The sequence below is a fragment of the Nyctibius grandis genome, chromosome 21 (genome assembly GCF_013368605.1).
Source record: "Nyctibius grandis isolate bNycGra1 chromosome 21, bNycGra1.pri, whole genome shotgun sequence".
Classification (NCBI taxonomy): Eukaryota; Metazoa; Chordata; class Aves; order Nyctibiiformes; family Nyctibiidae; genus Nyctibius; species Nyctibius grandis.
Genome location: NC_090678.1, coordinates 4,970,573 through 4,998,206, shown reverse-complemented (window position 1 = coordinate 4,998,206; position 27,634 = coordinate 4,970,573). Strand labels below are relative to the sequence as shown.

The window sequence follows — 27,634 nt, the reverse complement described above, 5'->3', positions numbered from 1 at the left end:
CGTGAGTGGGCTAAGCTGGGCTGAGGGCTCAAAGCCCACAAGTCATTAAGGCTCTAGCCTGGGAACGGTGTAGACTAGAGCTGTGTGTTTTAATGGGTGGTGTTTGCTGGGGTCAAGGGTGCGTGGTTTGGCTTCTAGGCTGGCAGCTGGGGACTGGATTTCAGAGCAGGCTTCCATCGTGGGGAGTAGAGGCTGGTACAGTGTCTGATGTTCGGCCTTAAAGAAAAAAAGGACACATCTCCCCACATCCCTCTTATTAATTGTCAACATGTCCTGCCCAGTTCTGAGTGGATGCCATCAATTTAAAAGATTAAGCCAGCGTGGGGCAGGTGTAAGAAGCCCAGATGATGTGTGTGGGCCAGGCGTAGCATCTCCTCACGCTCGTTCCAGACTACGCAGCAGGACTCCGCTGACTCCGGTGGCATTTCCTCCTGGCTCGCCTCCCCGGGATGGGAATTGGACTGCACGTAACTGAAGAGGATGGGGCGTCTGCCAGCAGGCTGCGAGCCATGGTCCGCTTGGCAGCTTGAGCTTGCTGGTGGAGGACAGGGGAGACAGGCTGGGGTGGACACCTGCGTCGGGGGGAGGTGACAGCCTCAGCATCGCGGGGATCATAGAACCACAGACTGGTTTGGGTTGGAAGGGACCTTAAAGATCATCTAGTTCCAACCCCCCTGCCACGGGCAGGGACACCTTCCACTAGACCAGGTTGCTCCAAGCCCCATCCATCCTGGCCTTGAACACTGCCAGGGAGGGGGCAGCCACAGCTTCTCTGGGCAACCTGGGCCAGTGTCTCACCACCCTCACACCAAAGAATTTCTTCCTAAGATCTGATCTAAATCTCCCCTCTTTCAGTTTAAAACCATTCCCCCTTGTCCTATCACTCCATCCCTTGTAAGAAGTCCCTCTCCAGCTTTCCTGTAGCCCCTTCAGGTACTGGCAGGCTACTAGAAGGTCTCCCCAGGTCCCAAATCCATCTCCATCTGAAGCTCTCTGGATGCAGCTCCCCATTGTGCAGGGGTTGCCCATGCCCAGAGCGGGACTGATGTCTCCAGCTGCTGTTGCATGAGCAGTAATTTGCTCATGCAATTCATGATCTCCTCCTCACTGGCATCAGGACAGACACATGAATAACTGCTCCTCTGAGCAGCCTTCTGAACCAAGGACTTGATCTTGAAAAGCACCCTGTGATCTGGTCGGCTGTTGCTGACCTGGGCTGTGTCAGATGAAGGTGTCCTGAAACCAGGCTTTGCTTTCAAGTCTACATGGTCCCTCATGTGGCCACTAACGACAGAAATATCCCTGCCACTGGACCGGGGCTGGCCATGCCAGTGCTAGGAGGTCCTCCTGGGGAGAGCTAGGTCCTACCTTAAGAAACCTTTAGTCCGTGTAGGAGAGGCAGCCATAGGAGCAGGAGGTGAAAGAAAACCCAGCAGTGATGAAATGATGGTGGTTTTGTCTTCCAGTTATAGCAGGCATTGAGTTGGGAACGACTGGACACGGTCAGAGCTCCAGCCTGGCCATGGTTGCTGGACAAGGTGGCCTCCTTCACTGCATAAGGCTTCTTTTAAAAATAATTGGGGTTGGTTTTGGCTGTGAATGGTTGGGGTTTTTTTGTTGGTGTTTTCTGGACGGAGAAATTGTAGAGGGTGGGTAGTTTTGGGCGGTGCGGCAGAATTTTCATTTCTCTGTGTTGGCCAAGTTGGTGGGAGATGGAGCATCTCCTCCCCAGCGCTGCTGGCTGCTGTCACGCTCCCAGGGCAACTGTTTCGCTGGGGGAAGAGGGAGCATCAGCAAACCCCAGTTTCTGAGTAACTCCAGCCTGGACATGACCCTGTGCAACGTGCTCTAGGGGAACCTGCTTTGGCAGGGGGTTGACTAGATGATCTCCAGAGGTCCCTTCCAACCCTAATCAGTTTGTGACGCTGTGACCGACTTGGTTCGCAGATGTCCTCGGGTGATGGACCAGCAGAACTCTGCGTTCCTTGGCAGCCCTGCTGACATCCAGACCAAGACCAGGAGCAGTATCCTGATGCCTGGCTTGTGTTGAAGCCTTGTGTGCCTCAAAGGGGCTGGAAGGAGGGGCAGTTACAGGGGGAGATGCTTCCTCTAGGAAGCAACATAAAACAGAGCAAGGAGTGGTTGGACATAGCAAATAACACAGCTTAATGTCCCCCCCCCATCACCAAACTGAGCGGGGAGCAAGGATGGTTTTTGTGAAGAAAACTGTTCTGTGTTTGTCCAGGTCAGTGACTTGTCCGGATCACCAGTGTGCAGATATTTACATCTCAGAGGGCACTGTCAGGGCAAAAAAAAAAAGAGAAAGAGAGAAGAAAAATCCCATCTGTGCCACTCAGAACACCTCGGTTCACTTGGGCTGTGGTCCAGAAAAGCACTTAAGCGTGTGTGAACGCCACCCCGGGCGGCAGCGTGTGGCATCCCTGCCCGGGGCAGGTCAGCAGGGGCTTTGCTGTCGGTGTCACGGCGAGGAGCCCGGGAGGACCTTGCTCTTGACCCCTGCCTTCGCAGCACCCTTGTGAGATCCTCTGCAAGGTAGCCCCTCTTGGTGATTCCTGATTTGATCGTGGCTGAGCCTGGGCTGGGCAGTTACTATATTTTTATTTTTGTTCCTTAATTAAGTGACCCTGCCTGTGAGAAATTGAAACCTTCCTGGAAATGAGGACTGGCTCCTTCCTACTGGGATGACTGGAGGCCTGCAGGATGTCACCCTGAGGCAGGACATCTTTTCTCAGAAAAACAGGTGCTTTAGGGTTGCTGGGATGTGAAAGCAAAGTCGTTTGGTCACAGGACCTTAGGCCAGTCTTACTTTCAAGGCTGCATCTACACAGTCTTTCTCCTGGCCCCATGGAGAACTCAAGCCCAGTTGCCAACTGGTCTCTCCTGGGAGAGACAGAGCCCTCTCTTGATGTCCCTCTCCAAAACCCCCATGTCAGCAGGAGGGTGGGGTGGGATGGGCTTCTCCTTTGGCTCAGGGACTCCTACAAACAGCAGAAGGATGGTGAGCAGCCCTATGGCTGAGACCAAAGCTGGACCCAACGTGGTCACCACCATTGCCAGGCTCCCCCAGCCTGCTGCGACAGGACACGTGGCTGAGGACCGCTGCGGCCACCACCACCATGGAGATACAGGGGATCCCACCTCACGCCGGCCGCAGGGTGCCACATCATCAGCACAGGGTTGTGCGTTTGCTGTTCTACAAACCTTGGCTGGGTCATTAACGGAGGAAGGAAATAAAGCAGCGAGGGCTCCAAATGGATCCCACAGGGATTCCCTGCAGCAATTAGCTTTATACTTGAAAACATATTTCCAATCTTTACTGCCTGCTCTCTGTAGTTGAAATAATTTTCTACCCAATAAACCTTAGTAGCCCCCAAACATAATTTTAGCAGTGCATTAATTAAGAACAAGGCGACCCGATGGTTCAAAAGCTGAGCAGAACCCAACGTGTGTATTAGCGTTTCGGAGATGCTCACCGGGGCCGTGTGCGATGCAAGTGCTTTATGTAGGACATTATGATGCACCTGGAGCTGGGCTCCCCTGAGCCCAGTTCACCCAGTCCCACGTCCCTCTGGGACCTGCTCCCGTCCAGCTTCTGCAGAGCGTGGGCAAGGATGGGGGGAGTGCTGCCAAGGAGGTTGGATCTGCTCCCCGTGGGGCTTCACCCAGGCAGGTCTGGAGCCCACAGTGGACTGATGGAGATTGATGCCCTGGTGTGATGCCTTCATCAGGTCTCAGCTGGCCACCTGGGGAATGGCCAGCTAGTATCTGGCAGTGGCCATGAGGGTGGGGACCTTGCTGATTGCCACCATCGTAGTGGCCATGGTGGAGGCAACCAGAGCCCCGATCCCCTGCTGCCCGGTCTCCGTGTGCGAGGTAAGCTTGTAATCTCTTACTTAACAAAAGATGAGAGGCAGCATTACAGGCTGCTGCCGCTGCCTGGGCGCTCAGCTATCGCGGGCTCATCCTGCTTTATCTGTGACACGTGAAATATCCCGTGTAAAGCTACGCAGAAGCTGCAAAGCTCCCATAATCCTTTCTAAAGCCACCGTGCCCCTCCGTGCGGGGATTGTGTTAGATGATATGCTTATTAAACTCGCTCAACAGAAGTTTTACTTCCCGCCGGTGGTGATAGTCTTGAAATGCCATTAAGGTAATAATTACATCAGGTTTTCCTTGATCCGGATTTCAGGAGGTAATTGTTCACACCTGCTGCCAGCTGTTTAAGTGATAGTAGCTGCAAGGGAAGGGTTGTGGCGTAGTGGGTGGTGTGATCCCAGCTGGGTAACGTGGGAGACCTGTGCTGGCTCCTTGGGGAAGTTTTGTCGCCGCTCTTTGCCGTTGTGCTAGTCCCGGTCAGAGCGCTGCTCCCAGGCCACCCCAGAGCTCCTCCAGTTTTCTCCACTTGGATGGTCTGAAAAAGGGGGAGAAGGCATAGGGCCGCGTGGAGGTGGGATGCCTCTCTGGCACCCGTTCTCTGGTGGAGGACCTTCCTGGCCACATGTGAATCAGTGCCTCTGTCTGGGGCTGGATGATGGGTGGGAGGTTCCGTGTTCTGCCCTTGCACATCTGGGTTGTCCCCATGCCTTGGAGATTGAGATGGTGCCATTTAATACCTTCAGAAAGCACCTTGAGTTCTGCTGGCAAACTGAGTGATGAACTTCATGAAACTTCGCGCTCAGAAGAGGAGAAAGGGTAGGGAAGTCTTTGAAATGGGACCACTGTAGCTCATTCTTCGTATCCATGTTATTGTTGGGTCTGGGTCCCTCTGGTTTGCCCAGTTTATGAAAAGCAGCTGGTTGCCCAAACCCCTGTGCTGGAGGTAAGGGACAGAGCCATGGATGGCACTTTGCTCCTGGCTGCTCCACTCAAATGGAAGGCTGAAGTAACTTCAGGTATTTCTATGAACCTTATATGTTATATGGAACTCACTTCTATCAGGCAGGAAAGTGCTCAGCCATCTCCAGGAGAGCAGGGCTCCATCACGCGTAACGGTGACTTGGGAAGGCAAACGCCACCACTCTGAACATCCTGCCCCTTCTTTCTTCTTCCCCCAGCTTTATGTGCTGAGCACGATGTCATATGGTGTGGAATATCCCTTGGGTCAGTTGGGGTCAGCTGTCCCGGCTGTGTCCCCTCCCAGCTTCTTGTGCACCCCCAGCCTCCTCGCTGGTGGGGTGGTGTGAGGAGCAGAAAAGGCCTTGACTCTGTGTAAGCTCTGCTTGGCAATAATGAAAACATCTCTGCATTATCAACGCTGTTTCCAGCACGAATCCAAAACACAGCCCCATAGCAGCTGCTGTGGAAAATATTAACTCTGTCCCAGCCCAAACCAGCACACAAGTGAACTCTCTTTATCCTCCAGTCAGATGTAAACCCCCTGCCTATCACTCATCCCACCCCACTCTGCCACAGCCCTGCTGAGCTGATCGGTTTATCTGTAAGCCCCGTGAGCCTAGAACGTGTTGCTTCCTGGGCTGTAATTGGATTTAGCAGAGATGAAAGCTTCCACCTACTTTGTTGGTATCGAGTAAGAGCAGAGCACAACCTGACATCCCGGTCCAACGGGATTTGTAAGGCTCCCAAGTCTTGTTGAGATGTCTCCCAGGACTGCAGTGGCCCTTTAGTGAAGAAATCAGTTCAGGTTTTGCATGAAATGGGATTGCTCTGAGTGACTGTGGTTGCCAACCCCAGCCAGAGCAGGAGGCATCCTTCTCCTACTTTGGCCTGAGATACCAGGGAGTCCGCTAGGCTGCTGGGTAGCTTGGAGAGGGATGCCACCTCTCTTGGATACGTGTGGAGGGGATGAAGCTGTGTGGTAGCACCTGGTGCTACGCAGAGGAGGTTGGGACTCTTGAATGTTGAGAAGGAGCCCCAGGAGGACATGGCAACCCAACCTGGCTGTACCCCTCCTTTCGAAGATGGGATTTTTGTCTTCTCCCAGAAGCCATGCTGAGCTTGTTCAGAGCAGTGTTCTCCACCAAGGCTGGATCTTGCTCTTGGGCTGTCTTGGAGTTGATGTCAGAGTGTGGACATGGTCCCAACCACTGTGAAGTCAATAAGGATTGTTGTCTCCTTGCTGGGAACTGGATCAGGAAATGAGACACTGGCCGGGGGCTTAATTGCCCTCCTGATAGAAGGTAAACCAGGAGTGACAACAAGCCAGGAGAGTTCCTTTTGCTGTGGGATGAGGTAGCACTTCACTCCAGAGGTCAATATGAAGTGCTGCATGCCCATTAGTTGGTATGAGTCTCTCCAGTCTGTCACAGAAGAAAATGAGCTAGTAATTGATTCTTGGATGCAGCTGGCTGTATGGCCCCTGAGATCATTTAGAGGGCAGTCAGACCCCCTTCCAGGTCCTCAAACCTCTCTATCGCTGGTGGCTGTGCAGCAGGCAAGGATCTCTGAGCCCATCGTCAAGGCCAGGTGGACATGGTGGCACATGTCTCTAGGAGCCTCTAGGTGGGCCCCAGCTCAGCTGAAAGAATTAAGTAAGTTTTTGGGCTTCATGCCTTTGCTAATGTGTCCTGCTGCCTCTAAGGCCAAGCCACCGGCTGAAGGTGATTATGCACACTGACACAGAGGTAAACAGATGGACGTGCCATGGCCTCGGGCTCTGGTGTTGGGCATCCCGTCCTCTGCCTTCAGCTTTCTACTTCTCTGAACCTCTGGAGAGCAAGCTGCTGGCAGCTGTCTGCCATCAGTGGTGGGTGGGGAGTGATCAGCTGTGTTAGCATGACACTGATGTAAATTTAAATCCTCCTTTTGCTCTCTCCGCTAGCGGCCCTGTATTTTCAGGAAAAAAGAGAATGGGAAACAACTTTTTTAATGAAGTAGAGCATTTAAATTCTCTTTATATTTAGTCCTGTCTGGAGCTCTTTACCCAAATGAAGCAGAAAGCGTTCACAGCTGTATTTTCCATCACACCAACCAAGGAATATATTCGTTTGCAGTAACATGGCACTCAATGAAGTGGAAAATAAGCTTCCAAAATTGCTCTCGCTATGAAACGGTCTCAATGACTAGGAAAGCCCCGTTTGGATTCCACTGACCAGTCACTTTGGTTATGATAAAAATTAATTTGGTTGAACACCTGAGCTGCGGCAGAGTAGACTCTTGGCCCTGAGCTAGCTCTGCTTGGGCCTGGCCTTGGGGCTGCCTCCTCTGCTGCAGCTCCCACCGCTCCTGCTCTTGGCTTTGCTTGGCCAGGAAACCCTGGCTGAGACCCCAGTGCCTCCAAGGGCTGGCCGTCGGTGGCACATGGATGCACGGCAGCTGATGACCCACGCGTCCTGCTCCACATCCCATGGCCACCACGCACAGGAGTCCCTACGAGCAGAGGAGATGTAAACGAGTTCCTCCTTCCCTCTGCAGTGACCCACGGAGGATGTGAGCGGAGCGTTGAGCAGGTACCGACCGAACGCCAGCCGAGAGTTCTGCTAATCGCTTGTGATGGCTCGTCCAACTCCATCGGCACAAGCAACGCTTGCTACCGGAGATGCAATTAATAATTAAGCACTCGGCGCTGGCAGGTGTCAGCAGGAATCCGCGGGGCCTGGCATCCCCCGCATCAGCACCTCCCTCTGCCGGGCAGGATGCAGCCCTTCGCCGCCTGGATCGATACTGGGTAGGATGCCGATCCGTGCCCTGAAGGAATAACTGGCTGGTGGTATTTCCATGGCATTGATGACAGCTGCCTGCTGTCGGGACCAGTGCATAGCCCCCAGTCAGCATTGCAGTGGTGCTTCCCAGCTCCATCAGTCCTCGCCACGGATGTTCTGCAGGCATTTTCCATCCTCGCTGCACAGACAGAGTGATTTCTACAGACAGGGTTCAGTCTACAACTACCTGAAGGGAGGTTGTAGTGGAGTGGGAGTCGGCCTCTTCTCCCAGGCAACTAGTGATAGGACAAGAGGACACAGCCTCAAGCTTCTCCAGGGGAGGTTCAGGTTGGACATTAGGAAGCGTTTCTTCAGCAAGGGTCATTAGCCATTGGAAGGGGCTGCCCAGGGAGGTGGTGGAGTCACCATCTCTGGAGGTGTTTAAGAAAAGACTGGACATGGCACTTAGTGCCATGGTCTAGTTGACATGGTAGTGTCAGGGCAATGGTTGGACTCGATGATCCCAGAGGGCTCTTCCAACCTGGTTGATTCTGTGGTTTTGGGTGGAAATGGCTCAGCGGTGCTTCTCCATAGCATCAAAGACCAGGCACGTGCCCCCCGTGGCTGGCACAGCCACTGCAGGGCTGAGCGGGGTGGCTGGGCTGCAGGCGGCTGAGCGAGGCCGTGTCCGAGCAAAGGAGGGGACATCTGAAGGTGGGCTGCTTGGCTGGTTGCTTCCCCCCCCCCCCTCTTTTTCTTTTCCCTTTTAAAGGCCATCAGAGTTTAGGCTCCTGGAGAAGTTGCTTCAGCGTTTAGGAAGGTGCAGAGCCTTTTCCCTGGGGAGCAAAGTGTTGATTTCCTCCCTCAGGGCTGAGTGATGGCGATTCCTCCATTAAACTGCACTTAGAGGCAGCGACTGTCAGGCAGGGATGGAGAGCTTCGCCGATAAGTTGGAGCTATTCATTATTAAATTATCTTCATTCACTTGGAACATCTCATTTTCATTGAATTAGATAAAAAAGTGCTCACAGGCAGCTGCTGCGGCTGCTTGGAGGCTGCCAGGAGCAGCGGGCAAATGTCACTGCTGGCCTTTCCCCCCTGCACTGGCCACGTCTGACCCTTCCCTTGGGATGGTTGGATCTCGCAGCTGGGGTAAATCTCCTGGAGGTGGCTGGGGAGTTGCACCAGCTGATGGCTGGACCGTGGAGATCTTGACTCCTCAGCTCTGAGAGCGGGGATTAACTCCACCGGGAATAAGGTAGCGTGGCCCCAGGGCTGATCTCTGCCAGCTTGGGGGGGGTGGCCAAGGCGAGTGTCCCCAGTGAGGGCTGGGGTGACCGCTGAGCTTTGAAATACTGTGCCCCAGTATTTCAAAGGCTGTACGTCCTGTGGGTTTGGCTGAGTTATGCTTTAAGCTTGGCTTAAAGGACCCCATGGCGCATGTGAGCTTGCCAGGCAAGAAGCAGGCAGGTAGCACGGGGCGGGCAGCAGGGACTGGGGCATAAAGCACGTGGTGGTGCAGGCAGCAGGGAGCTGGCTTTGCCTGGGCCCATCTCGGGGCAGGGACAGTGCGTGGCATGGGGGGGTGGTTCGTCACCTTCATCACAGCGAAATGGATGTGGGAGCTGCCTGGGGCTGAGCTGGGCTCAGCCTAATTAGAGGGGCTGCCTCTTGCTGTGGGGTTGTCTGGTCGTCTTACCAACTGCAACGATCCCATCCTTCATCCGTCACCCGAGTAAGAGTTTTCTGCCATCTCCCCTTCCCCACCTTCACCCCTTTTTCTTGCTCCCCTTCTTGGGTAGCGTGTGCTGGGCAGTCACAAGCCAGGCCTAAGGGCATGTCTCACTCTTAAACATGAACCTAGCCAGACCCTGGATGCTCTTGAGAACCACCAGCGATGCCGTCAGCTCCCATCCCTGCTCCCGCTGCCCCCTCCCCGCCTGGGCAGCAGCGTGTTTCCCCTCGGGGCAGCCACTGTCTGTGTCAGGCCCAGCTTTAGCTTTAGCCTTCCATGGCAGATGAGCTGGTTTGAGTCCTGCTGGTTCTGTTTGTGGGAAGATGCCGTCTGGCTGCCTGAGCTCTCCGCTTTCACCTTGGCAGGAGTAGCTGGCGCTCAGCACCAAGCCGGGGGGCTGCTGTCTGGACCTGCCAGCCCGCAGCTCTTCCAGGGGTTTGGCAGGGCCCAGGCTGGTTTAAAGCTGCCCTTTAGGACCAGAAGGCTTTTGTCTCGAGGCAAAAGACCTTGGACACAGCACGCTGTGCCCAGGCATCACTGATCTCTGTCCCAGTCGTATGTAAAGCTGCATCCTTCCCTAGGAGAGCTCGGATGTAGGATGCTTGGCTGCTGCTCAGTCCCAAACATTTCAGGAGCTGCCTACAGCCTCACCGGTCAGTGAAAACCCCTTTTCTTTGCTGCCCTGGGCACCGTGAAGCCCTTCGCATCTCCTACCCGCAGCTACCATCTTGTTCCCGGCGAGGACCCGCCGGCTCCTTGGCCCAGCTCCTCAACAACTGTTGCTTTTCCTCGCCAGTAAATCTCACCCCAAGAAGCCGCTTTGATCGCTGCGCTTGGATTCCAGCCTTCAGCCTTGATCAAGGCAGGGGGAGGGACGAGAGCGAGTACTCGCAGGCTCTTCGGGGACGCTCGAGAAAAACGAAGCTCGTTCTCCAAGAAAAAACCTGCTTCAAAGTAAGAGGCGATGCTGTCAGAATAAGAGTGAACCAGGCGGGTAGAGGAGGAGGAGGAGGAGGAAGGCTGCCCAGGGCCCCATGTGGGTCCAGCGGGGATGGTGGGGCTGGAGTCGCTGCTGGGCGAGGGCAGAAGGGAGGTAGGGTGAGGAGGGGGGGACCTACGCCTCACCTTACCCTTAGTTGTGCTGCAAACCTGATTTTCTGTGCGTTAGCTTTCTGGCTCTCCCACCTTTCCCAGCCCTGGGGTCCAGAAAGTTTTCTGAGCTGAGACAGGGCTGTATTTGCTTCCTTGGGCCAGTGGTTTCCTCCCAGTCTTTAACTGGTGGGGAGAGCTCTGTAGGTCTGGTGTTAAGGACATGAGCACGGCTCTGGGACCGGAGCAGAGGGGGGAATGGCATCCCCTCCTTGCCAGCCGTGGTCTGACCGTTCCAGCCATAAGCTCTTCGTGGTGGTTGAAGGGGTGCATAGACAGAGCTCGAGGTGTGATGAGATCGGAGCTGCTGGTTAATGGTAACTAATGGCCAGAAGGACACCTCCGGGGGCTCATGGGCTTTGTTTCCCCCGCCGGTGCACACAGGAACGCTGTGCCACGGTCTAGGTGACGTGGTGGTGTCAGGGCAATGGTTGGACTCGATGATCCCAGAGGGCTCTTCCAACCTGGTTGATTCTGTGATCCTGTGTCAGCAGCTCTGGTGTGCACGGGCCCTTCCCCTGCCGGCCGTGTTACCTGGGAGGGGAGCAAAGGACCGAGCGGAGATGCAGAACCTGGGGGTGCCCATGAGCAGGGCAAAGCTCTGGCCAGCAATCGCCCTCCAGCACTGACCTTCCCTCTCCGGCAATCCTCCCTCTCCTGCTGTGCCTTCCTCAGGTACTCGCACACGCTCTCGCCCCTCGCTCCGGCTGCAGCTGGCAGGCAGCAGCACTAGCCAGCCAGATGTGTTTTTCATCGCTCCCAAGCCAGGCATAACTAAACATTTACATTTATTACCAATTAGAGGGGAAACAGACTGGAGTTTTATGTACTGTATGTGTCTGGATGTATTTCGGCTTGTGACCTTACTTACACCCCCACCCAGCAACTCAATCTCTCTCGGTTAGGGGCAACCCCTGGAGAGCCTCAGATCCCACCCCAGCACCCCATCTCGCTGCGATTAGGAGAGGAGGTGGGTGCTGGAGGTGGGTGCTGCGGCAGCCCCTGGCGCTCGGTGGGCACCGGCTGCTTTGCCAGTGGCTGCAGAGAGCCCACGCCGAGGGAGGGTTTCCTCGGGGAGGGTGCTGAGCATCCCTGGGGACCCCCGCCTGGGATGGGCGCCAAGCCTGGCCGCCGGCGGGACCCACGTCCATTAATGTGCCATTCGGGTTTGCGTGCGGGGTGGCTGTCGATTTATGGCTTGCGAGTGCCCACGGCCCACGGCAGCTTTTAGTGATGCTCGAGCCACCAGCGAAACGCAAACAAATCCATAACCAGACCTGGGGCCTCGCTGAGAGCGGGAGAATTCTCAGGTGGAATAAAAAGTGTGCGATGGCCGCGATGCCCCATGGATGGTCACTAAGGGCCTGAGGTCCTAATCCTGTCCAGCAATGGTCCAGCCCCAAGGTGGGCACCACGGTCCGGTGCCATCGCACTGCTGCTTGCTCGTCTCTGCTGGTCTGAGCCGCAGGTGCTCAGGACAGGGTTTGCATGGGACCCGCTAGCCTTGGACGGGCTGATGGACTCCCAGTCATGTGGGGATGAAGATTTACTGGGTGTATGGGGATCTGGGTTGGCTATACTGGGACATGAGCTCTCGATCCTGCCTCGGGGCAACGGTTAAACTGCAAAGAAAAAAAATCTCAGTTCCCTTATTCAGGCCAGAGAGGAAAGGAGAAATGTGTGGCGAGGCCAGGACACGTTGGACAAGAGCATCCTTTAAACGAGGTTGTCCCACAGCCACCTTGCTACTGGGGCCGTGCCCACCCAGCGCTGCCCAGCAGCAGCCCAGCTGGGATGCAGGATGCCACAGCCACTGACCCCCGCTCCGCCTGCCCGCGCCTCCCCCGTCCTCCCCCAGCTCCCACCACCATCAGTTCAAGCTCCAACACCCCCATTCCTTCCTCGCTTCCACTTTTTTTCCCAGAGGGTGCCCTGAACCCTCCGGCAACCGTGTCCAACGCTCACCTCCGGCTGTGCCGCCTGCATCCCTGCGCCCACCTCTGCCGTTGCTCAGGCAACAACCTCGGGGTTGGCTGCGGGGTTTGGTTTCCCTCCTCTCTGCAGGATGCTGCTGCTGGGGAAGCAGCCCGGGCGCAGAGGGAAAGCCACGGGCGATGCCATACAACGGCTGCGTGCATCCCTTGGGGATGCCGGAGGGGTTTATTCCATCGGGAGGGGCTTTAGAAAGGCAATATTTTATTAGAAGCCTATTAAACTGTTCAAACAGGTGATTAAGAGAGGGGTGATGATGTGGGGCAGCAGCTAATGCAAATCAAAGCAAGGTGTGGGTGGGTTTCCCACCTGAACCATGAGAGAACCATGAGAGCACCATGAGAGCCATGGCCTGGCATGGCCAGAGGGCCAAGGGTGGCTCTACGAGGCCAAGATAAGGAATAAATAGAGGTGAGAAGCTGGAGCAGGGAGGTGTGAAGGGCTGCAGTATTTTGGCAGAGCTATTGGAGTGTGGAAGGGACCAGCCCTGGGGTGGAAATGGTCCAACCCAACCTCAGCCCATGGAGGACCTTTCTGGGGAGCATCCAGCCTTCTTTTGGACAGGAGGTCCCAGGTACAGGCAGGACCGAGGGTGCCCCAAGCCGTGGCCACCTTGGTCCCTTCTAGAAAGGAGCCGACACGGGGAGGGGTCTGTGTGGGGAACCTTTGTCTGGCAAGGGCTGGAGAGGAGCAAGGGGAGAGGGAGAGCATCTACAGCTTCACGTGTGGATTTGTCCCATCACCCTGCTTAATCAGTAATCACAGGTTTAGCTGGAGAGCTGAGTTTAAGATTAAAAAAAAAAATAATTCTTTTTCTTTTTTCCCCTCTCCCTTAACTTTGCTGGAGTGTGACAGGGCGGCAGCTCGTGGCGCTGGGATGTTAAATGTTTTTTCGCACGGTCTCTTGATTATTAATGGATTTTAGCACTTGACAAAGTAGGAATTAGGAGATAAAAGCTATTAGAAACTAATTTGAGTAATCACTGATCCTGTTCCCCCAGGAGCCTTTCCGAGAGCACTGCTCCCAACCCCGCTGCCGAGGCTCAGCAGAGGAGGAAAGCTCTTTGTAACCGAGGTTCATGGGCTTCAGGGGAGCCCCCTGATTTATGGCCCACGAGGAGATGGCTTGGGTGGAGCAGGCACGATCCGAGCATCGCTCTTCTCCCAGCAGCCTCCTGGGATTTATAGTATCTCACATCCCTGGACACTATTTGGGGTGGTTTATATGCCATATTTTTTTACGAGGCAGGTCGGCCGGGAGGGTTTGTGTATCCTCGTCCGGAGCAGAGGCTGCCTGCAGGCTGGGGGAGAGCTTTTAAAAAGCATTTCACTTACTTCTCTCTCCTTCTTTCCTTCCATCCAGTCGGGCCCTGCTCCCAGCACGCTCAGCAGGAGCAAAAGGTCTGTCTCGCAGCTTTGTCTGGGTTTTTTTTTTTCGCAGAGTTTGCCCTCCAGGGACATCCCTCCAAAATTCACGGACCGTCTCAACCCCCTGTCCAGGAGCACAGCCAGGAGGTCCCCTGGGAGCACTGTCCCTGGGGCAGCTGGGCCAGGGGGGTTCAAGGTCCAGCCCAATGAGGTAAGTCCTGCAGCCAGGCTCCTGGCCATGAATCAGCGATGCCCCTGGCCCCGGCACTGCTGATTTATGCCGGCTGCGGTGGCACCCCGGGGCAGGGCACCTGTATTTAATGGATGGGGTTACTGCTGCCGGCAGCAGCAGCTCCCAGCTTGGGGAGGAGAAAGCGATTTGCTGTCGGCATCCCCAGTCTCCTGCGAGTTTCTCTGCTTGCAGAATGGGATGCTGTGAAGATATGTTATTTGATGGTGTCTAAAGAGGTCTTGAGGTTCTCCTTAAGAGCTGGAGCAGCTGGGGGGCACTCAAGGAGGGGCAGGCGATGGGTAGGTGCTAATGGGTGGGTGAGGTTATGAATCTCTATCTTGGCTTACAGAGGAGTCGGTGGGAAGGGAAGAAAGGAGCTGAGGAGCTCAGCTGAGGAACATGGAATCCCAAGCACAAATACAGGCTGGGTGGAGAATAGAGTGAGAGCAGCCCTGAGGAGAAGGACTTGGGGGTGATGGGTGACGAGAAGCTCACCATGAGCCGGCAATGTGTGCTCGCAGCCCAGAAAGCCAACCGTGTCCTGGGCTGCATCCCCAGCAGCGTGGCCAGCAGGACGAGGGAGGGGATTCTGCCCCTCTGCTCCGCTCTCGTGAGACCCCACCTGCAGTGCTGCGTCCTGCTCTGGGGGCACCAACATCAGAAGGACATGGAGCTGTTGGAGCGAGTCCAGACGAGGCCACGAAGATGCTCAGAGGGCTGGAGCACCTCTGCTATGGAGACAGGCTGAGAGAGTTGGGGCTGTTCAGCCTGGAGAAGAGAAGGCTCCGGGGAGACCTTCTAGCACCTTCCAGTACCTGAAGGGGGCCTCCAGGAAAGCTGGAGAGGGACTTTTTACAAGGGCATGGAGTGATAGGACGAGGGGTAACGGTTTTAAACTGAAAGAGGGGAGATTGAGATGAGATATGAGGAAGAAATTCTTTGCTGTGAGGGTGGTGAGACACTGGCCCAGGTTGCCCAGAGAAGCTGTGGCTGCCCCCTCCCTGGCAGTGTTCAAGGCCAGGTTGGATGAGGCTTGGAGCAACCTGGTCTAGTGGAAGGTGTCCCTGCCCGTGGCAGGGGGTTGGAACTAGATGATCTTTAAGGTCCCTTCCAACCCAAACCAGTCTGTGAGTCTGTGAACTGGGACTGGAGCCTCCTGAGGTCCCCACTAGCTTGAGTCATTCCAGGTCCTCACTAAGTTCCTGGGGGGACACAGGAGGGTGGCTGGGACCTCTCCTGCACACCCAGGCTAGCAGCAACCTCCCCCTGTGTCCTTCCTGCCTCCCTTTGCCACCTCTCCTGCCTTCTCCAGCAGCCACAGTGGGAGGCTGAGGAGGAGGAGGAGGAGGGAGGAAGAAGACAAGGTTGTCATCACTTCAAGAGCCTGTTAATCATCCCCCCAAGCCCCTAAGAAGTGGCCATTTACCGCAGGCCCTGTAAATCCTCTCCGGAGAGGTAACCCCAGGGAGCGCGGCGTGGGAGGATGAGAGCCCTCGATGGCTTTGAAAGAGATGGAGCAGAGAGGAAAAACCCAGCCCACCGTCGGCGAAGGGAGAAAATAGACCCCAACAGAGAGAGACTGAAAATGTGCTGAAGCAGCTGATGACAGCCCAAACAGCAGGAGAAGGCTCCTGCCTGCCAATTAACGAGGCTCTGGTGCTAATTTGCCACCTTGACTGCACTTCTGAGCTTGTCAGAAGGGGAGGAAAAAAATAAAAAAGATGAGGCTAAAAAAGAGCTGGCGAGGTTTCTGCTTGCCTCTTGGCTATGTGGATGTGGCTGGGCTTTGGGGAGGCCAGGGGAAGCAAGGGGGGCCAGTGGTGGCCCCCCCCACAAGCCGGAGGGGGAAGAGGATGGTGACAAGCCTCCGTGGGTTGGTGTTGGCAGAGCAGCTCCAGGCCATGGCACTACCCGAACAATCTGAGGGATGCTGGTTTCCCAGGGATCACATCCCATGGTCCACTTGGGTAGTTGGGTGAGTGAAGGGTGATCCCAGGCCTGCCCGGGAGCATCCCGGGTACCGGCAGCGAACCCATGTTGGAGGGAAGCAGCCAGAGCAGCCCCGCGCTGGGGCGGAGGGGTCCGCAGGCAGCTTGCCATCGCCTGCCTGCCCCAGGAACGCTGTCAAACAGCAGAATAGCTCTCTTGGGAGCCTCCCCGGGGTTCATGTGTGGCTAACAAAGCCCGAGGAGCCCTGAGCAAGGTGCTCGGCGTGAAGCCTCCCACCAAACATCTCATTTCCACTTCTCGCCCAAACCAAGGCGGCAGAGACCGCGGGGATGAAGTGCAAGCAAAGCCTGCACCAGCGTGCGAGGGCAAGGAAAACGTGTTACCTGGAGCCCCCCAGCCCTCCCTCCTCCCCCTGTGCCTCCCAGGCTGCCGCATAGCTGGGAGCTGTGAGGGGGGAAACTGAGGCAGGCTGGAGCAGGGGTGCAGACGTAGCCCCATGGCCTCTCTTCATCCTTGCTCTTCACGGTGAAACTGCCCCTGGTGTTTCGGCACAGCCTGATGGTGAGATGCTCTCGGCCACGAGGCCAAAGGCACAACCTGATGCACGCAGGGCTGGAGGCTCAGCCTGTGCTGGGGAAAAGGGTGTAGGTTAGAGAGCTGGAGCTGCGAGCTGTTGGGTTCAGGTGTAGCCGATCACAGCCCATCACCGGCTGTCTTGGGGCCAGGAGATGGAGGTGGGAACAACCCACACCTGGGAGCCGGGAGCAGGGATGCTGGGGGATAATCCCATCCTGCAGCCGGGGCTGGGGGCGAAACAGCCTTTCCCCAGCCTCCTTTTCCCTGGCAGAGCTGCTAAATAAACGTGTCCGGAGGGAACCGGAGCGTCTGCAATCAAGCGAGTGAGCTCAGCTCGTTATTTAAGAGGCAGCTTTCTGGCTTTCATGCTGCAGAGAATATAGTATGGATGCAGGGGCTGGCAAACCAGAGCCCAGGGAAGGACAGCCCCAAACATACTGGTTTTTTTTTTAAAACCTGATGGGTTTGGTGCTGAGTTCCTGGTTGAGGGTGGCACGCCGGGGTTTTGCATCCCGAGGCCAGGTCCTGCCTCCCCAGCCAGCCCCGCCAGTGCCGGCGTTGGTCTTTGCTGCAAGGTAATCAAACGCTGACCTCTCGTTATTAACCTCGTCTTCCTAATCACCTCCATCCAGCGCCTTAATTGCTGAACAGGGATGGGAGGACCTGGCTGCTTCCACCCGAGATTACCGTGCAGCCTGGCAGTCCCCTCCCAGCACGGTCATGATGCTGCTCCTGCTCTTCCTTTAACTCACCCCCCAAAAAAGGTGCTCCCAAAATACAGCAATTTATCAGCAAAATTCAGGGAACCACCCCCATGTTTTCCACCACTTGGCTGAAGAGGTGGGGCAGCCCCACGGCATGGGGGGCTGGCGGCCAGGGATGCGTTGGGCATCGCTGTCGCTCCGTGTCTACCGGCCCCTGGGATGTTCAGGTGAGAAGGCGCCGTGCTGGCTGCTGGGCTGGGAGTGCCACGCGTGGCCTTGTTCTGGACAGGAATCAGCCATTTGGGCCAAACTCGGTGCTTTTGGGCAACACACTTGCCTGTCGCTGGAGCCAGCACCAGGGTGGAGAAGCCCAGGGTCAGTCTCCCGCTGGGTGGAAGCTGCTCCGCCATGTCTTGGCCAGCGACGCCTCAAGGTGCTGCCAGAAGTCCCTTGCATTCACGTTCAGGTGGCTTTAGGCTGTGTGATGGGTTAAGGGTGCCAAAAAGCATGGTAGGAAATGCTCTGTCTGGAGGAGACACAGGATGGGGCCAAGGAACTTTATCCCGACGCGTGGCCTACGTGACGATGGGGAGAAGAAGGGACATGATGGCCTAGGAAGATGTGTAGTAGAAGCTGCAATGCTTTTTCTAGCTGGGCAGCCTCCCGACAGCATTGCCTGCTCAGGAGCAGACGGCACTGCCGTCCCTCCCACCCATACCCTCCTCATCCCTGGGCAGATGTCTGCCGGCTTCCCCCCAGGGAGCCGAGATGATGGCTTTGACTTCTCATTTCCTCCTGGTGTGTTTAATTGCTTGATTTTTTTTTTTTCTTCCCTTTAGGACTGGGAGACAAGGGAGGAGACGTGGGCAAAGACAGATGCATGGAGCAGAGAAGTCCAGGTGACAGCTTGAGGGATGCTGTAACCACAATAGCCGGCCCGATGGATTGATAGATTAGACAGGGAATATAAATAGCGAGCGTGGTTTATCTACCCTCGTTTGCTTCTCCTCTCGCTTATCTCTTTATCTCTCCTGGTGTTATTTTCCTCCTACTTATCTCTTCATCTGGAGAAGGGGGGGACAGGCGGGTGACAGAAGCAGGATGGATGAGTTTGGGTTACCACCGCTTCTGCAGCATCCAAGCAGGCAAGTTTTGCCAGCCAGGGAGGATTAGGAAGCGCACTCAGATCTGCACACCGATACAGTTGGGTGTTTTTTTTGTCCCGTGTCTCCTTTTCCCTGCACTCTGCCCACCCCCTCTGCCCACACCCCCTGCTTTGGGGATGCTGTGAGGGTCAGCTCCTTCTTCTCTCTAGCCTGTCCTTGGCCAAGAAATGAGGGCAGCCGCCGAGGTGATGAGCTCTGCTTGCCTGGATACCCAGCGTTTCCAGCCACTGCTTGATATTCTGCTCAGGCTCCGAGCGCGGCGGCGGCAGCAGCAGCACCGGGGAAGGAGGGAGGGGAGCCCGGCTCCACCAAGCCGTCAGCTGCCAGCTCACTGGGCTGAGCTGAGTGGGTGCTGGAGATGCCACCAGCTCCCCGGTGGTGAGGCTGCTGGAGAGGCTGGCCCTGGGGAGACCCGCTGCCCCTTGATGCCTGCGCTGGGGGCAGCAGAGGGAGGTGTCCGGGATGGGTTGTGCCTGGTTAGGGGGCCCTTTCTAAGGGGGTGATGAATGAGAAGCCCTTGAGGAGGTCAATGAAGATACCAGAAATATGGAGAAACCTACATATACGGACCAAGCAGTAGAGCTAGGACAGAGAAGTGACGGTCATACCTGTCTATACAATTGTAACTGGCTAGAGAGGGTGACTGGGGGGTCAGACATCCCCCATCTTTTCCCTTACCAGAGCTAAGGGTCATCAAGTGAAGCTCCCAAGGGCCACACTTGACGTGCCTAAAGAGGTGGCATGTGCCAAAGAGGTGGCATGTGCCACAGCGGGCGATCGAGCTGCAGCACTGCTCGCCCTGAGGCATGGTGGACGTTTACATGGCCAAGGAGGAGGTTGGTGATGAGATGTGGCTGGTGTCACACAGGTCCCTCCCACCAGCTCAGGGGGGGGAGCAGAGAGTTGCTGCCGGCTCCAGGTGTGGGCAGGGTCCCTCCCTGCCCACAGGCACGTCCCATGGTCTTAATGGGCCACCTCAGAGCCCCATCCCTCCGAGTTAATGAAGAACAGGAGACTGATGGCCAGCCCATGTGGTGGCATCTCCCCTCCTCGGGAGGCTTGGCTACAATCCAGAGAGCAGGACAGTGTGGGGACACGGTGGCCGGAGACACACAGGAGCCTCCTCGCCATCCCCTCCAGCCGCACAGCAAGGGAAAAGCCAGGGCCAGAGATGACAGTAACTGTTCTTTTTCTTTTTTTTTTAATCTCGGTTGATTTTGGTTGCTCTTTTGCTCAAAAAAGGCATTTTTTTTTAAAAAATATATTAAACAGATACATTTTACTAAGATGTCTCTTGGCTGGAGCCACCAACAGGAAATGACACTCCCCAAATAAATAGGCTTAAAAAACCCCCTCCCAAACAAACCAAACAAATAAATAAATACATAAATAAAACTTTTTTTTTTTCTCCTTTTTCTTCTGTTTTAGGGTATTTTTTGTAAGGAATTGCGGCCCAGAGGTCTCCACCGGTGTCCGTGATGGCAGCGTCCACGGGGCAGGTGCCAGGTCCTTCCTGCATGAGGGGTGATGATGCCTCAGTGGGCACCAGATGCTCACGGAGAGGCCCCAGGGGAGATGTGCTGCGTCTTGGGGGCCTTTGGCGTGGTCCCCCCCATGCCGCGTGCGAGCACACGGCCGCAGGAAGGGTTGCGGGGGAACGCAAAAGCGAAGGCGCTGGTAGAAACTTCTCTTAAAAAGACTACAAAAGTTGGGGTGCCGAGGAGGCCACCGCTGGAGGATCCTCATGGTGGGCTCGGCATCTGCTCCAGTGGGGCCAGCAGCTGCCTCTGGCCGAGCCGCAAGCCCCCAGCCATCAGCACGTCCCCCCCAGCCACCGACGCTCAAGCAAAAGCCGTGCCGTGGGGCAGCCGTGCTGGCATCGTCCCCACACTCGGAGCCAGTCCACACCGTGCGAGCCATCCCTCCTCCATAGTCCCGCTGGTGTCCTCCATCCGCTCGAGCCCTGCATCTCTTTGGCCAGTCGCTGGATGTACTATGGAAGCACGGGGTTGGCACTAAGGTAAGGCCTTGACTGAATTTTTTAGGGTGGTTATTCCCACCCCCGACCCAGCCCCAGCGAGTTCTTTCTCCTGGCCCCCTTGCTCCAAGATCTGAGCAGCCCCGGCTGTTAGCTGCACAGCTTGCCCGTCTCCTGCTCTACTGCGTTGGGCAGCTTGGCGTTGAAGGCCCTCAAGGAGGACTGGATCCTCGCCACCTCATTGTTGGCCAGCTTGAGCCTGTGGCGGAGCAAGCAAGTGAAGAGGTCGAGGCGGGTTTTGCCAGGGGGTGACAACCTGTTCACCCGGTCCCTGATCTCCAACAGCTGGAGCATGGCCGAGTCCTGGGAGCCCTGGGTGTAGGGGTAGTCCAGCTGAAGGATCAGGTCACGAATAGCCTCTGGTTCAAAGGGCAGGCTGTAGCCAAAGACTTGCAAGCTGTTGATTTTCATGTACCCCAGGTTCTTGGAGGGATCTGCTGCCTCCAAGGGTTCGTAGTAGACAGTCTCGTTGGAGCTGTCATCCAGAGACTTGATGCGGCTCCGCAAGTAGACGTGGACCGTTTCAAAGAAGGTCTTCCGCTTGTTACCCAAGGTGAGCGTCCAGTTTTGGCACTGGGCAGAGGCATCTACGTTAGTCCTTTCCCAGTCTGGGAAGCTGCCCTCATTGACAGGCATGAACCAGCTCTCCGAGTGGCTTCCCCCGAAGGGGTTGACGTAGATGGCCATAACGGGCTCCAGCGTGCTGTTCTTGGTGAGGCAGATCTGCAGGGAGAGGGCCAACATCACGTGAACCAACCCGGGCTTGTACTTGTTGCTCTTCAGGGTCAAGAGCATGCGCTTTCTCCAGGAGGGGTCAAACCAGCTGCCCAGGCGCATGTCATTGCTGATGAAGATGGAGTGCACCTCGATGCGGCTGTCCCGTTTCTGCAAGAGATACTTGAGCTCCAAGTCCTGCAGGTCTGTCTCCAGCCCCAGGTAGTGCTCCAGCGAGTCGGCCACCTCGGGGCGGCAGAAGCCCTGGGTGAGCACATAGCCGTGGTTGCAGGTCCCGCAGCGGGTGCTGTTGTCCTCGGCACAGCTGGCGCAGGCTGGCCCCTCGCCCAAGGCACACGGTACGGACCCCTGGCAGGAGGGCTGGTCGGAGGGACACGTGCAGCTGTGGCTTTCTTCCAGGAAGGTCCCAGGCACGGGGGTCTCGCTGCAGTACAGGAGCGACTGTGCGCGGCTCCACCAGTAAGGGAGGGACCTGGTGGAGAAGAGACACGGGAGGGGAGATGCTTACACAGCATCTTCTGGGGCATGACCGACTTTCCCTAGGCATGGAAGAGCTGCCCACCTTGTGTTCATTTTTCTGCACCACTGGTGGCCCCCCCCATGAACCGAGCTCCATTGTCCACCTCCAGGCTTGGACCCAACCTCTCATGGCCACATCCCAGGGTGGCACGGCTGCCCCTGCTACCCCCGCTCACCCCCGGGCATCCCTCCAGCAAGGTGAGAGCTCCTCCAGCCACGGGGAGGTGGGCTGTGGGTCTGAGCCCCCCTTGGGGTTCTGAGCCGTGTCCCTGGCGTGGGACGGGGATGCCGTGACACCCTACCTCTCCTTCGGCAGTTTGAAGCGAGGTTGCCGGTCGCAGCGTTTGCTGAGGTTGAAGAGCCGCCAGATGAGCCGGTGGGTTTTCCTGGAGAGCAGCTTCAGGCTGGTGCCCAGCTGCTGGTAGCGATGCTGGACGTCCAGGTCCATGGCCCAGAAATGGGAGATGGCCGTTCTGTTCAGGAAACGGTCCCTGGGGAGCCTCTTCACCAGGGCCTGAAACTCCTCTGTGGGGCGGGGGGAGAGGGGTGGTGTCAGCAGACCCAGGAGAGCAAGCGATGAAGGTGGGGCTGCAGGCAACCTGCCTCCAAACAGGCTCTCAGGTCTTCACGGTGGGATGACCACCCTGGAGCTCCACCGCTGCTCCCAAAGGAGGGGTTGCAGGGAAGGAGACGCTCGGTGGGGTCTCCCCAGCCTCACCTGACTCCTCGAACTGGCTGTGGTGGCTCTCCCAGGCTCGCTGGAGCTGGGCCAGGCTGCTCTCCAGCGCCTGGACGTCGGCCTCGGGGCAGTTGCAGCGGGGGAAGGCGGGCTGGCACTGGCAGCGGCAGTCGCTCCGGCGGCACACCAGCTCCCCGGCCGAGCTGCAGGCGACGTAGCTGAGGGCGGCCGCCACGAACCTCTCCCGCAGGTAGGAGGGGAGCACCGTCTGCAGCCCTGCAAGAGGGAGGCAGCCCCGAGAGCGTCAGGGCATGCGCGGAGCCCCTCAAAAACACCACCTGGGTGAGGAGGGAGCGAGCCTTCCCCCTCTTCAGGCTCCCACCCTCGTGTGATTTTCATATCAATTTGCTGTGGAGCCACTTGTCTGGGCTCTGCATCGATCTCGGCTCCTCTTGGCAGACAAGCAACAACCTCATCCTTGCCAGTTTGATTATTTTTCATTCCCCTCTTCCTCCCTAGCCCTTAAATTAAAAGCAGCATCTCGAGCCAGCATCCTCCCCTGGGCGCCCGCGAGCATCCCACGGTGGCACTCGTCCATCACCACGTCCCCACCAGCCTGGTCCTACCTTGGAGCTGCACTTTGTTCTCGGGGCTCTGCACCAGGACGGAGCTCACTGAGTCCAGGTTGTCGTAGTTGCTGCAGCCGAGTGGCCCCGTCCGTGTTTCAGTCACCTAAAGGGGGGACCAGGAGGTGGTCAGGGACACGGGAGGGGACCCAGGGCACGTGCCACCCCACCGAAAGTGCTGCAGGTAACCCTTGGCCAGGCTTGCCGTGCCCCACTCCCCGTAGCAATCAATCAATCAACCAATGAATCAATCAGGTTGGAAGAGCCCTCTGGGATCATCGAGTCCAACCATTGCCCTGACACCACCATGGCAACTAGACCATGGCACTAAGTGCCATGTCCAGTCTTTTCTTAAAACACCTCCAGAGATGGTGACTCCACCACCTCCCTGGGCAGCCCCTTCCAATGGCTAATGACCCTTGCTGAGAAGAAAAATTTCCCATAAATAACGTGGATGTGCTAACGTTGCCCGCTCTCCCCTTCCCCGGGCGCGTGATGCTGCTTTCGGGTTCTCAGCGAGCTCCATGGGGCCACCATTGAGGCCCAGAGCCGCCGTCTCCCCGCGCCGCCCTCTCCCTCGCGCCCTCGCCTACCTTGATGGCGGCCGTGGCGATCTGGATGTGGTGGAGCCGGCGCAGCGTGCTCTCCCTGTCGATGAAGTAGGAGGCTGCCAGCTGGTGCAGGGTCTCCAGCGAGACCCCCGAGCTGTTCCCAGCCCCCACAGCGGGCTCTGCCCTCCGGCTCAGCTTTCGCTTGTCCACAAAAATGGTCAGGGACTCCTCTCCTGGGGGGACACACGCACAATGTGTTTGGGGGGCTGCTGGGCTCCCTCCATTCCCTTTCTTGGCCGTATTTCTCCTGCGGTGCTTGTTTTCATAGAATCATAGAATCACAGACTGGTTTGGGTCGGAAGGGACCTTAAAGACCATCTAGTTCCAACCCCCCTGCCATGGGCAGGGACACCTTCCACCAGACCAGGTTGCTCCAAGCCCCATCCAACCTGGCAAGGTTTTGCAAGGGGGTAGCGTGCACCCACCAGCACTCACCTCCCAGCGTGGCGGCGAGCAAGAAGTGGGTCCCATACTTCTTGATGAGGCTGTCGGTGATCTGCTGGGGGCTGGGTCGGCGTCCCAGCAGGCGGATGTTGCGGACGAATTCCGGGGCCAGGGGAAGCGGCAGGCTGAAGAAGTCTTTCCTCTCCAAGGCCAAATTATTCACCTTCCAACGAGCAAACTCCCTGCGGGGAGGAAAGCAGTGGTGGGGAGAGGGTTCGAAGCTGCTCTGGCCATGCCACATGTCCCCTCCGTTGTCCCCAGTTTCCACTTTGAGGCAGGGGATTGGGAAAACTCCCGCTGGGATCATCCTGATGTCCCCATCGCCATGGAGGAGGTGAAGGACCCACGCTCGCCAGCCATAGATCCAGCCAGGACGAAGGCGCCGTCCCCTCCCTATGCCATCGATGGTGATAACAAGGTACAAGCAGCGGAGATGCCTGATATTGATTAATCAGACAGCTCTGGTGGGCATTAATCACAGCCCGGGGCAGGGCCAGAGCCTTTTCCAGCCCGCTGGGCTGGATGAACTTCATCCATCCTCCATCCCCGTGCTTACGGATCTGGGTGAAAATCCGACATCTGGGGGTTTCACGGTTTTAAGTATCACGGGCAGCATTTGTAGAAGCTGGAGGTGTTGGGATGGGGTGGGGGTTTGGTGGTGGGGTCCCTTCGTAGCCCCGGAGGCTGTGAACATGCATGATGGCCTGGCCCCAGGGAGCCCCCAGCCTGCCGCTGCCTTCAGCAGCTGACGGCCCCGTAGACAACCAGCGGCTGATTTCAGCCTCATCTTTGGCGTTCTGCTCTGATTAAAACCAGGCGGCGGCTTTCAGACAGTTTAATTAGGTTGGGAAAGGAGGGAAAGGAGGGAGAGGGAGGGGTGGGTGGGTGCAAAGCAGCCGAGGAGCTTGGTGGGTGCCGGGTTGCCTCCCATCATGATTTTTGGGCTCAGAAAGTGGGCTGTTGGGGCCAGGAGCGGAGCTGGGGGTGATGGAGAGGGGGATGCTGCCTCTCTCCTTGCACGCACGCTCCCTGGGTGCTGGGGGGCCAGGAGCCCTGGCCCGGGTACCCCCATCCCACCCCTCAGGCAAAGCCAGCCCCGGAGGCTGCTCTCCGCCTCGGAGGAGGCACAAGCCGGCTGCCATCCCTCCAGCTGCTCCTTCCCGTCCCACCACCGTCACCAGCAGCGTACCCGGAGGACGTGGGTCCCTCACCATGGCAGCATCAGCGTATTGGGGGGGGAGAGGAGCTCTCTGGGGGTGCTGGGCTGCGTAACAAGGCACCCACGTCAGCTCCCCTGGGAGGCAGCAGCCCGGCTTTGCTCCGCTGCTGAAAACCCTGGGGGCTTGGCACCAGCGAGGAGAGGAAAGGAAAAGGCCTTGTTAGCAGGAGGTGACAGCCCCAGTTGGCACCAGCAGCGGGTTCCCCACGCTGGCTGTCACGGGGTGGCCCTTTGCTGGAGTCAGCGGGTGCCCCCGCTGCTGAGCCTGGTTCTCCGCCAGCAAGAAACCCCCTCCAGCATCGGCCCCCACGCACGTAGCATCCCGCTGCCATGGTCTGTGGGGTGACAGCACTGGGGACATGCCATGGGGTCGGACAGGGTGGCTTTTTGCGAGCGCCAGCAGCATCCCAGCCCCAGATGGCTGGCGGTCCAGGCAGGCTCAGTGACCCGGCCCAGAGATGTCTGTGCACGGTGAAAGGACAGAGGAGCATCCCTCTGCGCCTCCCACCATCAGGTCTGATCCCATCTCAACCTGTGCCCCAAATCACTCCCGGCTCAGAGCAAATCCTGCCTGGAGCCTGTCCTGGCCATGCCACGAGCATCTTCTGGGGATGCTGTTCTATTCCCTGGGAAAGCAGCACCTCACATCCCCCCACCCGCTGTCTGTCCCCGCGGGCAGCCTCCTCCCGCACACGGGGGTCTGCTCGTGGGGATCCAAGTGGGTCCGTCTCCCCACCCCAGCTCCCTCCCGGGGTGCCCACGGCCTCTCACCTGTAGATCCTGTACCTGGTGGTGAAACCCTGCCGGTAGCGCTCCATGAAGTCAACGTACTCCTGGGCTCGGTAGAAGGGTCCCCGGTCGGTGAGGAGCCAGTCGAGGGGTGCCCGGCCAGAGGAAGAGGAGGATGAGGATGAGGAGGAAGGGGTCGCAGGGGCTGCATGCTGCTGGGACACCGTGCCGCTTGCCCCGCCGGCCACTCCGCAGTGGCAGCACGCGCTCAGGGCCAGGAGGGCCAGCGGCCACGGGAGCATCGGCGGGGGCCCGTCAGCGCGCGGGAGGTCCTGCCGCCCCATCCTGCTGCTCCCCGGCCGGCTTCTTCATCATTCTCTCACCCCGCGGCGATCCTCCGGGACAGCCCTGCCCTGCAACGGCACCGCGGGGAGCCCGTGAGGCCGGTGGCAGCCGTGATGGGTGAGGTGCCAGGTGGGGCCAGTTTGGTTTGGATATAAATCAGGTGCAACCACAAGCTAAGGGAAGGTGGGCTTTGCTCTGGGGAGGATGCTCATGGAGGGATAAGCCATGCTCTGGGGAAAGCCACGTGTTGGGCATGGACTGGCTGTGCTGCAGGAGGTAAGAGTTTATGGGGTTAGGGGTGCTGGCTGTGGGGGAAGATAAATGAAAGCCTGGCTGGTGGAGAAGTTTCTGGCTTTTTTTTTTAGGGTTTTCCTGCACCGTGCATCAGCCCAGCAAGCCAAGCTTGCTGCTATGGGGTGCCTGTGTGATGGGGATGGTGAGGTGCCCATCACGAGCGTGTGCAGGTTGTTTTAGAGGGGCTAAAAGATAATAAACATTGGGAACTAGAAAAAAATGAGCTTCTCTCTGTCTGGGTTGAGCTGCATGCAGTTGATGTTAGATTTCCTTTGTGTCCTGCTGGTGGCTGAGATGATGGATGGATGGGTGGATGATGATGGAGGTCCACCCCAAGGCTGGCTGGGCTGATCACAGTGGTGCTTTGAACGCCATCAGTGTTTCTCTCAAGTCAAGCCCTTTCTGGTCTCAGCTCAGCGTGACCCTATCTGTGGGAGAACACAGGGGGCTTTGCTGGGAGCAGCAGCCCCAGGGCCTGAATTTGCACGTGAAGGTGGGAGACAGGGGGCGGGCTGCAGGGTCCGGCAGAGCTGGGGTGAGGTGTCCTGCGGGGCAGCAAGGGCTGTTGGCCTAAAACCAGGGACCCCATTGCCGCAGTGCTTGCGGGGGAGGTGGTTTTACACCCCCAGGGCCTGGGGAAGGTGGCTGGCGGGGGCCGGGACCCCAAACACTCACCCCTGCCGAGCGCAGACCAGCCCCACGCTCTCCCCAACGGGGCTTTGCCAGATGAATCATCCCGCTTTAACATGTAGTATTATTTTTTTTTTTAATTTTTTTCCTCCCTCTCTATTTTTAATCCCTTGGGGGTGCACTTTGATTACGCTTCCTCAGCTTCTCGCTCAGCCCTCGAGGCCGGGGCCCTGTTAATTTTAAACAAAAGCTGAGATTTTCGCGTCACCAGGTT

The 27,634-nt window shown here is 57.3% G+C and overlaps 1 protein-coding gene across 1 annotated transcript; it reads right to left on the bottom strand.

Moving 5' to 3' along the window:
- Positions 1-20,619: 20,619 nt before the first annotated feature.
- BRINP2 (BMP/retinoic acid inducible neural specific 2) lies at positions 20,620-26,435 on the bottom strand. The gene is made up of 7 exons (XM_068416955.1): positions 26,134-26,435; positions 24,135-24,325; positions 23,682-23,872; positions 23,089-23,194; positions 22,502-22,738; positions 22,086-22,308; positions 20,620-21,736 (listed from the first exon to the last, which is right to left on the bottom strand). The coding sequence occupies exons 1-7, from the start codon at positions 26,433-26,435 to the stop codon at positions 20,620-20,622; spliced, it is 2,367 nt and encodes a 788-aa protein (XP_068273056.1).
- Between the last annotated feature and the right edge of the window lie 1,199 nt (positions 26,436-27,634).

Coding starts and splice junctions, on each gene's coding strand:
- BRINP2 (XM_068416955.1), bottom strand. CDS start 26,435: ATGGGGCGGCAGGACCTCCCGCGCGCTGACGGGCCCCCGCCGATGCTC. Junction 23,195..23,681: donor TCGCCACGGCCGCCATCAAG/GTAGGCGAGGGC, acceptor TCCCCCCTTTAG/GTGACTGAAACACGGACGGG. Junction 22,739..23,088: donor GAACAAAGTGCAGCTCCAAG/GTAGGACCAGGC, acceptor TCCCTCTTGCAG/GGCTGCAGACGGTGCTCCCC.